General features: G+C 51.1%; 1 protein-coding gene across 10 annotated transcripts in view; it reads right to left on the reverse strand.

The window, feature by feature from the left end:
• erc1b (ELKS/RAB6-interacting/CAST family member 1b) overlaps window positions 1-16,032 on the reverse strand; it is a 147,486-nt gene that overhangs the window by 57,024 nt on the left and 74,430 nt on the right. For all 10 annotated transcript variants that reach the window (XM_023810375.2, XM_023810374.2, XM_023810372.2 and 7 more), the window contains one exon: window positions 10,224-10,384. In XM_023810375.2, coding sequence (XP_023666143.1) covers window positions 10,224-10,384 — 161 coding nt within the window. The remainder of the gene's footprint in view (window positions 1-10,223; window positions 10,385-16,032) is intronic.

Raw genomic sequence — 16,032 nt, forward strand, 5'->3', positions numbered from 1 at the left:
TCCCACTGGCCCTGTTATTCAGCTATTTTCTTGATTGTAGAATAAAGGAAAGATTATGTTTTAAGGCAAGGAAAGAGTAAAATTATTCCAAAAACTCTTAAAACAACTTCTCGGAATACTGTGCGGAGTACCGTTGTCCTAACGCAATTTGGGAGAGACTCTGCATCACCCGAAAACAGGGGGGGCGACAGCAGACGGCTACCAGAGGAGGCTGCAGAAGATGTAGCGAAGTTCATCAGTGTGAAAAGAGCAGCAAGAAAACACAGACAAAGTGATATGATGGCAACGGTGTCGTAACAAAGGGACCTTGGGATCGGGGATCCATGTTTAAAGGGGAAGGACGGCGTTCATTAAAAATGGGTGCGGCTTCAGTTGATGGACAGCAGAGAATGGGTGGGGTTATGCGGCTCCTGCACCTGCCCCCATGTGGATGGGGTGGCGGGGGCCCTTCCAGAATGCATAGCATGGCAGAGGAATGCAGGACGTTCCGCCAATCACCGATCAGAGCATTCAACTTTTCCGGAAATTGGCAGAAAATGGGCCAAAACGGTTGCTGATTTAATTCCTGACCAAATATAGATCTGGTTCTGGATGAAATGGACTTAAAAAAAGAAGAGGAGGTTCAATACTAGGCAGGGGGTAGATGTGTTAAAACACCAATGTTAAAGAGTGGAGGATCATCATAGGGATTATATGGGGGAGGGGCTCTCATTTCCAAGGCATAAGAATGGGGGCAAAGCACCCCCCCCCAGTCACTGGAGAGTGACTAATGGCACTGAACGGTAAAGTTGGCTCGACTGGGGTATCTTCACCCGGTCCATACGGCACCTAGAAGACGGCTGAGCTTTCACCGATTCACACATCCCCACCCCCACCCTGGCACCGGAGATCAAAGCCTGGGGGACAGCGGGCCAGATAGCAGGGACCTGCCTCTCCTTTGTGGTGACATGTGTTCCTATTGTCAAGGATCAGTCGGCAGGCCTGATATGCATGCAAGCCCTGGGAGAGCCCAGGAAAGCATTAAGTATTAATGCGGGAGAGGAATAAAAGGCAAGAAAACAGTCCAAAGTTTAGTCATAATTCCTCATGAAACGCTTCACCGTACTGTACCGAGAGAATCGAATTCCTGAAAGGCGAAACAAAAGAATTCGATTAACAGGCTCACGAAACGGCCTCGGCGTGGAAGCGGAGGAGGAGAAGGGGGGAAGCAGAAAAATGGGAATGAGCAACAGACAGGCAAGCTGACGGATGAGAGTCGCATGAAGAAGACAGCATGCCCTGACCCTGGGCCACGACCTTAAGCCCCTTCCACACTGACCCCGGACAAAATGCCCAGGGCGGCAGCCGTGGAGGCCTTGTCAGAGCTGTGGGGCAGCACACAAATCCAGGCCGTCCTGGTAGGAAAGAGAGCAACGAGAGCTGCTTTTTCCTAGAAGTCGACCCTGGCGTCTCTCCTGAATGATCGTGTGACAGCAGTGGACGCTGACAAACGTGTGACTTCATCCTAGGTAACATGCAAACGAGATCTGGTTCCTACTTGAGTTCTGGTGCCACCATAACAGGGCAAAAAAGAAAAATACACAAGGGAAGTGGGGAATGGCGTCGGCTGGGACGCAGATGGGGGCCCCGCACCTCTCGGTCTTCGGGGGAGTGTAAGTAGTGTGGCCACATCTGCCTTAATTTCCAGAGTGGAGCTCCTTAATCTGCGTGTGGTGTCAAGTTTGGGGGGGAGGTTAGGGTTAGGGTTGGGGTTAGGGTGGGGGGTGGCGGCTAGGGGGGCTATGGATGATGCCCTGGGGCCTGGCTTTCTCATCAGCCTCCCAACACAAGTGCACGAAGCAGGCCTGTATCGCAGACAGACAGAAAGAAGGACCGCAGCCCAGCAGATAACTAAACAAACATCCACGGGGAACTCAAGTGACATCCGGTTGAACATCTGAATTGGAAACGACAATGGGTTCTGCAGGACTGAGAGCGTATCTCTAAGGCTCCACAGAGGGGGAGTGTGTGTGTGTGTGAGGGTTACAGAGCTCTGACTCTGGTTGATGACGGGATGAGGCCTCCGCTCCTAATGAGGGCAACAAGCTACTAAAATACTGCAAACGACTCCCTCCAGACCCAAAATAAAGTCGTCTTAGCCAATGGGGGGAAAAACGTTCATTATCTAAGCGCCAGGTTTTCTGCCGATCACTGTTATTTTAATCTTTCCCATTACTTGTGTTTATGAGGTTGCACCTTTAATAGTCATTTTATTTTTTTTATTATTATTATTTTAAGGGAGAAAACAATTCCTGTGTGCTCCGCTGCAGCCAGCATAAGCAACGTTAATGTCTGGTCTGTTCCAACACACGCCTTATAAACAGTGTGATTTAACAACGCCAGCTCAATTCAGCTTATTGCCTTTACTAGGCCTGGGCGATTATTAAAGGCTGAGAACATACAACCACCTCCACAGCTCCTAGCGAAATCGCTAAGCACATTCACAAAATCAGTTAATATTTTCAATTTCTTTAATAATGCATAGAGACAAGACACTCCAGCATCTCTGCTGCTTTGCAAATGCAACTTTGAGATATCCCGGCCTACTTTTGAGTATTTTCCTTTTTTAATCCCTTGTTTTACCGTTCACACTGGTTTTGTAATTCATAGCCGTGACGGCGGCTTCAAACAAACCTGCAAACAAAGCTCTCTCACTTCAGAGGTCAGCGTCGGTGGCGGGAAGACTGACAGGCAGTCAAGAACACGTCTACGTCGCCGCGTGACTGAAATATTCAGGTCATCAGCTACTCCAACCAGCAGACAGTCAGCCCACGCGGCATTAAGAGATTAATGGAGAAGCAAGAAATATTGCACGGCAATATGAAATGTAAAAAAAAAAATTTAAATCAGCAGCATACTCAAGCAGGATAAGCTTGAGACCCCCCACACAACCTTGTCTGGGATAAGCGCTTGGAGGATGGATGGAGCGACGGATATTCAAAGACAGAGGAGGAAAAGAACAGACCGTCTGTCATCCTGTGAGTCACCTGTGAAACGCCCATGGTGGCTACGGTTTTCGACAGCTTGAAAGATCCTATCCCAAGACACTATCCCAAAACCCTGCCTCTATGACGCACTACTCCACTGGGTCACACACAGAAGTGCACTGTCCCTTCATGGCAGTGCAGGGTGCCCTGCATCACTCTCAAGTGCCTCTGCCACCAGTGAGAACTGAATTCATGCATTTAACCTTGAGATGTCAGATGCGGATACGCAATGCATCAATTCTGCACTGCTGAGAACCAAAAAAAAAAGGAACAACTGAAGTGGAAGATCTCGCTGAGCTGGGACATTCGGTGGAGACGGGCTACGTGAAGAACACTTCCTTCCTGACCAACTACACCACGGGTATGAGGGGTTCAGCAACAGCAGGCCAACTCATTACTCTCAGATACTGTCAAGCGAACCGTTCCCTGATTCCTGTGCAAACTGGGCAAGGCAGGTCGCATCCTATGGAGCGCATCCTGGATCGATCACTGCCACGCCCCCTCAGCAGCATGCGCCGAGGTCACCTGGAGAATGCATCTCCGACACTGGGCACCTTCCGCTCTCGTCGCTCTGCAGCTACACCTTCCAGTAGCTCCCACTCATGGGAGTTTTACTTATACAAAAATGTTCAGAGGGCATAATGAAAAATGATTGGCTCAGAGAGATAATCAGACCGTAGAGGAGGTGGGTCCAGGGAATTAAAGAAGGTGGAACCAACCAATCAGATGTCCTGATGTCTCCTGTACAGTCTGATTGGTTATCTCTGAACCAATCATTTTTCAGAATCATTTTTGTGTAAGTACAACTCCCATGAGCGAAGCTCCCCAGCTGCTTTTTCGCTTGGTGCAGCCTGCATCTGAAGGCTAGACTTAACAGGCCTTACCCTCCCAAGCATGGGCGCAGACCATCAGATGGGGAGGCCTACAGGTTCGTTAATTGCCCTTTTCCACACAGAGAAAATTTGAGAGTACACAGCAGAGCGAAATTGTGCTTGTGAGGTCATACGCAACCTCCAGTTCACGCTGTGGCTGCGATGCTTTCGCTTTGAACGAAAAGGATCACTCCTCGGGGTTCAGGGACACTCAGAAAAGCACCTAGAGGGGCTGTTAAAACGAGCACAGAGAGATTTATTAGTGATATACTCACATGAAAAACAGCAGTAAAAGGGAACAGCGTGAGCAGGGTTTGCTGTTAGGACAGATAAACGCAAAACCTTAAAAAGGGGAAACAGCAGGCCGCTGTCTGAGATCACTTTTCCAGCATCAAATATTTTCCCCAGTTCATGGCATTAAACTCTTAAAACATAAAATAGAGGAATATCTTTTACATCCAAGGAAGGATGGACTTTGCAATCAATTCTGCCCAAATGTGTGTATATGCATTTGTGGGTGGTCCAGGTATACATTACATTGTGGGGGCCAAATGTCCCCACAATGTGATAAAAAACTATTATTTTGATGTTGTTAAGGGGAAATTCAATTTAATAAAAATCTGTCATCACCTGGGCTAATATACTCAAAGACTGCAAAAAAAATGATAGTAAAATAAAGAAAAATAAATCTTTAAAAAGAGAAACTAAATATATAAATCCATCTATCTATCCATCCATTAAATAAATGCACAAGTTGAAAGCAGGGGTCTGCTGTTCACCATATGATGTGCTTGGCTGGAGACACATAACCAGCCTCACAACATCCAGCTGGTCCCGTTCCCCGCCTGCCTCCCTCCTCCGGACCCCACCTTCAGTGTTTCCGATTGTGCAAGCTCACACGTGTATGCACGCAAGGAAACAGGGCAGCACACGGATGTCCCACAATGCACTCTGTCTGTGTAGGCACTTACCCCTGTGTGATTTTATACTGCATGTACCTGTAAGTGCGTGAATGAGTATTTTGTGCACTTCAAGTACATAAGTGCGCTGTTGGTTCATGCACCGAGACCCCGACTCAGTCCTCTTTAGAGGTCAACAAACGGCATCCGCAACACAAGCCCCTTTCAGCGCCGGCGTGCCGAGTGGAACCACGGCAGACCGGGAACAGAATCTCAGGGCCATGTGCTGAAACTGCCAACGCAGATGGAACACGGGTCGAATCAGCCGTAATTCATTCAAAGCCTTCTATGGTTTTTTCCCCCCCTGAATGGTCTAGAGGAAAATACGTTTGCAGCAGCCGGGCAGGAGAAACAGAGCAGCTGGAAGTGAGAGGACAACCACGACCACTGGGACGCTGCTGTAGTACAGTACACACAAAGGCGCCCGGCACATAATATTTACTGTGTAAGTTGAGCGTAAAAATCTACTCTGGATAAAAAGCTCCAGTGTCTGAGGCAACCTGACGTTCTGCTACCTGACACCACGATGCCAACAGCCCCGCTGGTCCCAATCCATCTCAGATCCGCCCATCAAAGGTCCATCTGTGGACGTGAGCCACCAGAGAGCAGGCCAGGGGAAATTCCAGCACATTCTGCCACTGATAAGAAATACAGGCCCTTCCTTCTGACCCGAGACAAGTCAGAAACAGGCGGGGGGGAGCACTAACTGCGGTTCCAGGCCGGCAACTGGAGGCAGGGGCCCGGAAGAGGAGGGCCACTCCCTGCATGGTAGCCCCACGTGGGCCATTTGTTTTAGGTGATTTGCTCCAGAGCCGCTTAGCTGTCAGCAGGAAGGTGTGATTTACAGGTTTTGTGGATAGGGGGCGCTGAGCATGAGAAAGCGAGAGCGAACTGAAAACAAGCAATAAGATATACGAGCGTATATACATACATTACTGTTAATCCTGAAGAGATGGAGGTGCCAAAAAAACAGACATAAATCAAGCTGTTAAATAAGAGGGACATAAATAATATTGCACTGCTTGACTGGAATGCAGCACAGGAAAATGAACATTGGGCATGGTGTGTATATAAGGTAATAATAATATATAAGGTTAATTTGCCCCGAGACAGACAACAGTGGGGTTCCTGACGCACATGTGCTGAGCTGTTCAAACAGGTCGCGATACTAATTATCCTGTCAAGGACGGGATTTGAACCTCTGACCTTCCACTCACAGGCACAGAGGTCTAACCCGTTGAGCCATACACCAAGCCCCGTTGATGATGATGACAGACAGTGTTGCTGCGGCCTGGGCTCAGCTCATCTGCAAAAGACACCCCCCCCCCCACTTGCCTGTGCTGCCTGTTTAAGGGCCTGTGCAGTGCAGGTGAGGCACTCTGAACCGTCCACCAGTTGGATCTGCAACGGGACACCTTCAGCTCCTCAGTCCGCAAATACAATCTCACGTGGCGATACTCTCCTCTTTTTTAGAGCAAAGTGCACACTCAGATGGAGGGATTTGGGGTAAGATACCTCCATAATGGGGACAGATGTGCATGTATGAGCTGAACAGATGTTCAGTATCTAATAGGGTCTATGGATTTTCCATTATTTCCCGGGAAAAAAAGAGCTTTCGCACATCAGCCATCAAGTGAGTGGACATTTACGGAGCCATCGGGCGTGATCCGACTGGACAGCCCGCTGGAGTCGGACCTCTCATTATTGTTGTCACATGAAGCTGGTGTGGCCTTTCCAGCAGGAAATCGTACTGGTGACAGGTGCCAGCAGACTGAAGGGTGCGCGTCGGCGCTCTCTGGTGGGAGGAGAGGAGCTTAGCAGGCCCAACCTGCCACCCTGCACCTGGCCACTCTCAGGTACTACTACATCATCAACCTTTATATGGCTGCTCTTTTACTAAGCCAGTGCTGTAAACAGGCCTCCAGGTAGAGCACCATGGGGCGTTAGAAGGGATAAATTAGCACCCCACTGACCATGTTGCTAGCATATGAACACGCAAGCACATATAGATAAGTGCAAACACACCCAGAGCCGCTGTCACAGCAGGCGGCGTGTAATTCACTTTAACGTGTGCCACACGCCAACTTGGGGGATGGACGGCCACAGTCGCGCTGGAAGATCCCTGACACCCCCCTGCAGGGAGAGGGAGCAAAGATGCGGCCAGGATTGACGGCAGGCAGAGGGGGAAAAGGAGGTGATGCCGGATGGTACGAGTGACTAGTATGCCAAGCAGGAGGCGAGAGGGAGGATCGCCCTCATACCAAGGCTGCTCCTCTCCGGGGGAGCACGGGAGTAGAGCTGAGGGCCTGGGTTTACTGTTAAGCGTGGAGGCGGCCGGGGGGGGGCTGCCTTCGAAGAGGGAGGCCTCTGGGGCAAGACAGCCATCCATCCATCCACCCATCCATCCATCACAATGAGCACCGGGAGCTATAAAAAGAGTCTGTTACTTTAACAGTCTTTGGGAGAAGACTCCTTCCTGTCCAGCTGTCCCTGTTTCAGATGTGGCGGTCCCCTCAGCAGGCCACGAACGCCCATGGTGACAATCCCCCCCACACTGAGGACCCGCAAGCGGGGCTCACTCAGAACATCTGAAGAGTTCCTAACAAGGGCTCAGTTTTCTACGAATACTCTGCGCTCATTTCCGCCTCTCTGTGTCTCTCTCTCTTTTTTTAATGGCCGTGTCTCTCCCAAACAAATAAAGGATGAAAGGCAGAGCTGGTACAAAGGGAGGGGAGGATGATTGATTCGCGTTGAGGCTGTAGCCCGCATCACACTGTGGGAACTGAGATGTATGGCTCCGTCCGGCCCTGAAGAGCAGGGCCCCCCAACCCTGGCGAGCAAGAGCGGCCCACATCGACGGCGGAGCAGGACAGCGCGGCCACAACTGTGCACAGCTGGAAGGCGAGAGGGATTAGCGGGAGCGTGCTGTTAGCGCGGTTCGGCTTAATGTTCTTCACGGAGCGGGCAGAACCCGCGGCTTTCGCACCTCCAATCGGCCACGAGCGTGAGATAAAAAGATCAGGCGAGCTCATGGGACGAGCTGGAAAGCAGTAAACTGGAGTCTCGACTGAATCGAGGCAAAGCAGGATTCTGCTGGGCTTTAGCGATAAGTGAGGGACGGATGGGAATCGTCAGTGCCGGGTCCGAGCGGGAACACACCGTTCTGCCGGCCAATGGAAGGATGACGATCAAGAAGGATGACTGTATTTCATCAGTGACCTTCTTGGAGCAATAATCCCACTGCAGTTAAAGTAAATGGGCTGCTGCAGACTGAAAAAGAAACTCTTGGATGATGAGGTCTTTCCTCGACTCAGCTCTGCGGAGCGGAAACACATAGCAGTCAGGAATCATCTCGTAATGCGCATGTGTACGCGCCGGCTGATGTGCAATTAGCGCCGAAAACGAGGGGAAACCCTGCATTTAAAGGACGCGGCCGGATCCCAGGCGCCAAAACCTATGCGTCTTCGGTGACTTTGGCGTTTTCGTGCCGTTTTAACGAGGGTTCCGGTAATGTCTCGCGCGCCAGGCGTCACAGGGCCTCCGCAAGCGAGGCCCCCCCACATGCCACCCCCTCCCTCCGCTCATCACAAGCCCATGAAAACAGCCGTTACCATCACAGCGCGACCACCACCGGCCCCCACCCACCCACGGCCCATTCCAGAAACATCCGTGGCCGTATTTTAATCCCCCCAACCCTCGCCCCCCGTCCCTTTTTCGAGAAGTTTTTATTTTTGAGCCGTGTGGTTTTCGCGAGGCTGGTGGTGATACACAGCGCTCCCTGTTCCTGCGTCTCAGACCTCGGGCTTTTATGGACACGCTTGGAGCCGGTTCCGTGCTTTGCCCTATTTTTCTTCCTTCACATTAAGGGAAGGGTTTGACTTTTACGACTGGCCACATGCGGCATTAATTCAAACACATTACACCGAGATAAAAAACTCTCGCCTCCTTCCCAGACGTCCGCCTCTTTACCTTTCCGTCTCAAAGCGATTTCTCCCGGAGAGTAGCAGCAGAACGACACGGGCCCACGGATGAGAGGAGTCTCTGGACGGGGGCCACGCCATCATGGGCCCTAGCCCCGCCTCCACCTCCTTTAATTAATAAAGACACGGAAGGTCCCATCTGCCCGTCCGCCGTGTTCTCTGCTCGCCTTCGGGGGGCAGCACCGAAGCAAGTGATTGACGCTTCCCTCAAAGGGTCAGCAAAACATCAGAGGTCGACATAAAGCAAGAATTATACTGGCCCTTAACACACTTTGAAGGGTAACTAGCAAAGAGTGTGTGACTTTTAAATATTTTCCTTAATGTTTCATAGGTCTTATATAAACCTCATGAGCTTTTATTAAACGGCACTGCCTACGCACGCTGCCACAATTCGGTCGCCAAATCTCAGTTTCCCCCGCCTTCGTTGGTTAATAAATGTATCCTATGGTTCACTGTGCCAGTTGGAGAATATTAACGACACAGTAAAAGCATTTAATGCCTCTACCAAGAGGTCCAAGAGACAGCAGAGGTGTTAGACCCTATGTCAGTCAGGTAGTTAGACGCAGCAACCCAGCCATCCGCTCCCACCCTGAAACGCAACATGCGGCATCATGTTGGGGGTATAAACAGCTCCACCTAATTTGGCACTGGAAAGTACACAGTACCTGGACCCCGTGGCCTAACCGCAGATAAATCCCCCTCGATTTTAGCTGCTATTTTTAGCCAGCTTTAACTTTAAATCTGCCAGTGCCGCACAGCAGATCTATTCAGGGAAAGCCGGCAGGCCGGCGCCCCCTGCAGGAGCACGCGGGCAGGGAGCCCAAACCGATTGATATTTCGACTGCGGCGGCCTGTAGCTGTAGCTGCCAGCTGGTTTGCAGAGTGAGCGTCTCGGGGGAGAACGGGTACGAAATCAAAGCTTCCTCTGTACCTGGATATTGCTGTTTAATCAAGGCATCGGGAGCGAAAAGCACTAATTACGGACAGAAAGGGCCGGAAAGCAGGGGGCAAAAAAAAACCCTCAATATTACTCCAGCCATTTATAAAAATGATTAGAAAAAGGGTCATTCTCTATAACTAACTCACTCAATTACAATCTAAAAAAGGCACAACTAAATCTCTCAGCGGCACTGTATACTCCGGAACATACCGGGAAAGCAATCTTTCTCAGATTTGTCCCCCGCTGTAGGAAATAAAACAGGAACACAAACAGCGAAGCCTTACCAAGCACCCAAACCCCAAATAATAATTTTTTTATTTTTTTTTTAAACTAACTAATCGGAGCAACCATTTAGTGCAGGACTGCAGCCAACATTAGGCTAAGTGGCCCAAGGCGGAGAACCTTCCAGAAAGCCAGGAGAGTAGGGTTAGGTGTCGGACTCTTACTTCATCTCCAGCACCTCCTCCAAGTGCTTCCTGCGCTCAGCACGCAGCGTGGTCAGGTGGGCTTCCTTCTCAGCCAGGGACTGCTGGGTGGACGACAGTTTGGCCTTCATGGATTCCAACTCCTGCTTCACCTTCTCCATGGCCGCCAGCAGCTCCTCCATCTGCCCCGAGCACCCACACCCACACACACACACACACACACACACAAGCCCATCCACCAGGACACCAACGTGAAAGCCGAGAAAGACAGCATGGAGGACACATAGAGAAGGTCAAAGGGAAAGAAAAAGAGAGGGAGTGAGAGAGAGGAGGAATATAACACACAGATAAAAAGGCAAAAGTAGGAAGAGTGGAGAGAAAATATAAGAGTACACAAACACACACAGTCAATGCACAGACAGGCACACGCGTTCACGCACGCACACACACAGGGAGACAGAGAGAGAGGGGAATCGGAGATTAGAGCACTTTAACGGAGCGATGATGAGACCCGCGAGGGGTTCGACAGTGCCCACATGCTGGAGGAAACAAGGGCAGCGCAAGTCATGAGGCAACAAAGGGGATTAAGCACACGGCGCCCCCTTCAGCCCTGGCTGCCCGTCCGTCACCTGCCACAGGACCCTGCGCATCTGCGGCACAGAAAATCATTACACTGTCAACCACAGAAATATGACAAATAAAACAGAAAGAAAACAAATTATGTTCAACCCAAACACTAATCCAGTCTATTATCAAGTAGTGGCTTGTGCTGTTTTCATATGTAGAATTACTTTCAGAGAGACTGAATAAACTAATGAATGTGGCAGAAAGCTGCACTTGCGATGGCACACGACTGGGGGAGCATATGGGCGGAGCGCTATGGGGATTAGTGCGGGGAGCTAAGGGACGTGACAGGAAGGGTCCCCACTCTGTCGAGCCCATGTCCGGCAGCCCCGATACCTGCCCAAAGCTAAGCGCTTTGGCTAGGAGGGAAGCCATGCAGGCCGTAAGGATGGACGAGGACCACTGCTCCACCAACAACAACTGCTCTCTCTTTCTCTCTCACACACACACACACACACACACAGTCGTGTAATATCTTTTTGGGGACCGCTCATTCATTTCCTATGGGAAAAATGCTAATGTTAACTATGATAATCTTAACCCCTACCCAGCCCTAACCATAACCATAAGTAACCAAACAAAATACAAGAGTTTTTTTTATTGCAGTCATGGATTTTTATAAAATAGAGTTTTCCCATATGGGGACCAGAAAACTGGGGGGGAAAAAAACAGGTATTCATCACATTGTGGGGGCATTTGGTGTCCACAAGGTAAGGTATACCTGGACCACACACACACACACACACACACACACACACACAGACCAGAATTTGGTACGCTAATGGACTCCTTCTAACACTGAGACAGCTGGGATCAGCTAATATACCGAGGCACCTCAGACAATGCAGGTGAGGCCCAGGTGGGCCGGTGACAGAACAGTGAGACTGCTGCCCCCTTTTGGCCGAGCCCCCAACCAGCAGCCTTAAGTGGACCCGGCTCAGACATACTTAAGCTTCTAATATACTTGTGCCAGTTTCCAAGTGAAATGATGCATGCAGGAAACCGCTCGGAGCAAATTTACGGCTGCCTGCTTTCCCGTCTCTCTCTTCATCTTATCAACTCATTTTCTTCCGTCATTTCTGAAGAAGGCCATTACGAAAACATCTTAAAACATCTTAGGGGAAGTTATTTGTCTGGTTTTTGTAAAACTCAGAAACACGCAGTTATTAAAATCGCTTATCTGTGATGTTCGACAGTACTAAAACTTTTTTTTTTTTTTTTTTTAAAACATAATATAATCCAGCAAAAGCCTGCATCCCTCGGACATAAATCTTCACACAAAGCGTACACTGCAGCTTCCAAAGGGGGGGAGGGGGAACACACACAGAAAACCAGCCTGGGCGAAGTGTGCAGCCCTGGAAGAGACCTCTAGTTGAGCAGAAAGCAGTCCATTCGCTCCCCAGGACATACTGATTGTCAGACATCGCTAGCCCCCACAGCGAGTGGCTCAGCATGTGTGTCAGCGTTGCCCCAGTTACGAAGACGAGAGGATCGGTTCAGCCGTGTCAGCGACGGAGCCGCACTCTTCACACGTTCCCAAGGAACGAGGCCCGGGCTCCGCAGCGCCATCACTGCACTAGGCTGACAGCCCAAGGACAGCCGCGCCAGTGAGGACGAGGAGAAGATCCTGCTATTTCCCCCCGGACCGAACTCGCATAGCGAGCAGTCTGGCCTGACAAAAGCCAGCAAGCATTCCGACGCGGGGCGACCTTGCGAGGTCCCGCTGGCTAACGTGCGGCATTCATATTTCGGCCGACGCACGTTTCGCAAGCTGCCGTCCTCACATACATCAGAGCTACACGCGGTTAAACGGAGGTTATGAAAACAGTACAGAAGACTGCCTTTGTAAGCAATGGATGGCATTGAGGGTGGGGGGAACAGATGTGTCGTGCATGTGAAAACCGTGGATGGGGGGGTGGGGTGGGGTGGATGAGTAAAAAAAAATGAAAAATAAAAACCCGAATGGGGGGTCCATCCAAAGGTCACGCACCTACACTACACCCGCGATAAGGAAGTACGGCAACGACAAATCCGAAAGAACGCCCGCGGTCCGCCCCCCTCCCTCGGACTCACCGCTGAGGCGTGGCGTGGCGTGCAGGCCCGTCTCCGGCCCGGAGTCACTCCTGAGCACATAGCTAGTGCTGGTGGCAAATGAGTACCGGTCTGCCGGAGCTGGGGGCCGTGCGGGTGCCGTGGGGAGGGGCTTGGCCATCAGCTTCCCAGCTGGACACTCGTGATGCGCCAAATGGCACCCCGGTACCCTGCCCGGCTCTGATACTGCCCTCCACCCCACCCCCACCCCACTCGTCTCCCCCCGCATGACAACCACAGCGCCTTCCTTCAGCGCACTAGAGGAGTCAGTCACCTCTCTGCAAAGCCTTTTCCCGAAAAGCAACTGAGGTGATTCCTGACACATTGACGGGGGGGGGGGGGGGGGGTAGCACCAAGCGAGCTGCATATGCCGGGAGTCCGCAGAGAAATGCAGACTGATAGAGCGTCAGAGAACAAGATGATTAAGGGACGAGAAAAAGAGAACATAATGTAAGCAAGAGCGTGGTCAGGAATAGGGGAGCAGAAACAAAAGCACAGAAAAGCACCAAAAACACAGCAGAGCGTGCAAACACACACCTGCACACAGAAAGGCACTTGGGTGCAATGCGCTTGCATGTGCTCAGACACACACACGGGGTGGGGGGACAGAGGAGGATTAGAGTGCCCTGACTGAGCTCCACGGAGAGACCCGCGAGGGGGGCGCTAATGCCCATATGCTGGAGGAAACAGGGGCAGCGTAAGTCATGAGGCAAGGAAGGGGATTAAACACACGGCGCCCCCTTCAGCCCTGGCTGCCCGACCGTCACCTGCCACAGGAACCGGCTGTCCAAGTTTCAGGCAGCTAAATGGAAAATCATTACCAAAGAAATTTCAGAAATACCTAATAAAGTAAAAAGATAAACAAATACCGTTTAGGCCAAACACGAGCCCAGGCCAGCACACGTGTGTGGTTTTAATATGTATAACCACCTTCAGTGCATCCACACACCTTGAAACGGCTGGGGCGGGGGCTGAGCAAGCTCACACGGCTGAGCAGTGTATTCGGCGGGGGCACACGTGGGGTTAATGCTCCTCGGGCTAATCCAGGTCTCGCTCGAGCGCTAATGCGGCTAACAAGGCGCCCGGGGCCCCGGCTCCTATAACAGGTCCATAAAGCCGCCATTCACATAGGCTCTTGGCTGCACCTCTTAGCGTCTCACATAAGGGCAGCCATACAGTGTGTGTGTGGGGGGGGGGGGGGGGGGGACAGCACAGCAGGAGAAGTTGTCAGTGGCAACGTCCTTCAGATTGAGAGTGAGGAGCACGGAACGGCGATGGCGTTTCAAAGGGCAGCCTCCCACACGGTATCTGCAGAGCGGCGGCAAACGCGGCGTCTGGAAAGGCATCAACACCCCCCCCCCCCCCCCCCCCCTTTCTGCTACATCCACACCGCCCCCCTTCACTGCCTTACCGCCAATCACTGTATCTGCAAGGAGGCGCTGACCTGATGAAACAACGATTTTGTGAAAACACGATTAAAGCGCCAACCGGTCAGCTGCAATGTTCACAGGTGCGACGCAGCACAGTGCCGACCTGCGGGGGGGGGGGGGCTACTGTACCGCAGCAACTACAGCGTGTCTATCAGTCTTTAACTGGTGTACAGGGAGCTGACTGCCCACGGGAAGTGGCTATCTCCATCCAGCTGGCGTCGTACCGCTTGGTTGTGCCTCAATACTAACACACCCTCGTCGCGGTAGACAATCGCTCCCACAGTGAATTTCCCAGGTTCCACCTGGCCTAGAAGGGGAGACAGCAATTCACAGGAGGTCTCCTCTGCAAGTCGACTTTCGAAAGATGAAACGGTTTCTGAGCCAAATGTTTTGTTAGTCAAAATAAACAAAATACAAACACGGCGTTTCTTCCTTGACTGTCACCAGATCTGTTGATGCAGCGTCTCCTCTGTTGCATCCGCCCGATCTGTGAACGCGAGGTTGAGCCACAAGCCGCCCCCTCCTTTCGCCTATGCAAACTTCAGATGCTTCTCACCTTGTAAAAAGCTGTTCTGCATTATAACACCTACAGCCCGGCGCATTCCTGTCTGAATGGGCGCCAGCGTGCTTTTGGTGGATCTCAGTTGCCGTAAAGGTCAGCGAGACGGGCACAAGACCACAGCATCCGGGGGGGGGGGGGGGGGCAAGCAGCAGACAAGCTGAATCAATAGGAAAAGCAGGCTTTAAAAATACCTGCTAAAAAACGTATGTACAGTATGCAGGCACACTGGCCACCGTGTGTGAGCAGGAACACAAACTCCCTGGAATACCATAACTCGGCAATAATGCCTGAAACAACATCGGCGGACAAGCAGGCAAACTGTGCCGGATAAAAATCAGAGCGCTGAAATACCGCGATCATCTCGGATTATAAAACAGCACAAGTCATTGGCTGGTTCTGGTCCCACTGAAAATGAATACAGCCCTTAAAGGAAACTGACTTGGGGCTAATTATGCTCGTGTCACCATGTTCAGCCAGAAACTCCTACATCACTACAGGGCCAAGCTCCAAGCGGGGCTGCTTTTATGAAAGGGTGTGATCACCACCCTCTCTCCACCACATGAACGCCGCGAAATGCATCTTGATCACTCGCTTTGAAAACACCAGAATAGCCTGCTCTATGCCCAGGCTAATAAACACACTTTATTATAATACACACAGCTTTCAAACTTTTCTCGTTTCTGTAGTTTACAGGCTGGGGCGGATAGACTGGACAATTATAAAAAAAAAAAATACTTGCCAAAAAATCAGCCTCCCTCACAAAAGTGAACCTGGCAGCCAAGTTCAACAAGCCAGACGTCAGCCGGTGTTTATCTGCTGGGTGCAGGAGCCTTCAGTCTGAGGATTTACTTTGGACCACGCAGACATGTTCCCTTTTCTCATCTCATTCCGACTCTCAAACACACATTGCGAGGCAAGCAGCAAAAGCACCCGTGAGCCCTGGTTTAACCTGAATTGCTTCAGTAAGCGCAGGATGGTACGAACAGGAGCGATGCTAAGCCAGTGGTCAGACAGGGGACTAAATTATAAAGAAAAGCATCATATCGTCCCTAAAGTTCAGGGGTCAGCTCGCAATCAGACTGGACAAGTCGCCACTCACTTTAACCCTGAGAGCTTTATTGTG

The sequence above is a fragment of the Paramormyrops kingsleyae genome, chromosome 3 (assembly GCF_048594095.1).
Source record: "Paramormyrops kingsleyae isolate MSU_618 chromosome 3, PKINGS_0.4, whole genome shotgun sequence".
In the NCBI taxonomy this organism is placed as follows: Eukaryota; Metazoa; Chordata; class Actinopteri; order Osteoglossiformes; family Mormyridae; genus Paramormyrops; species Paramormyrops kingsleyae.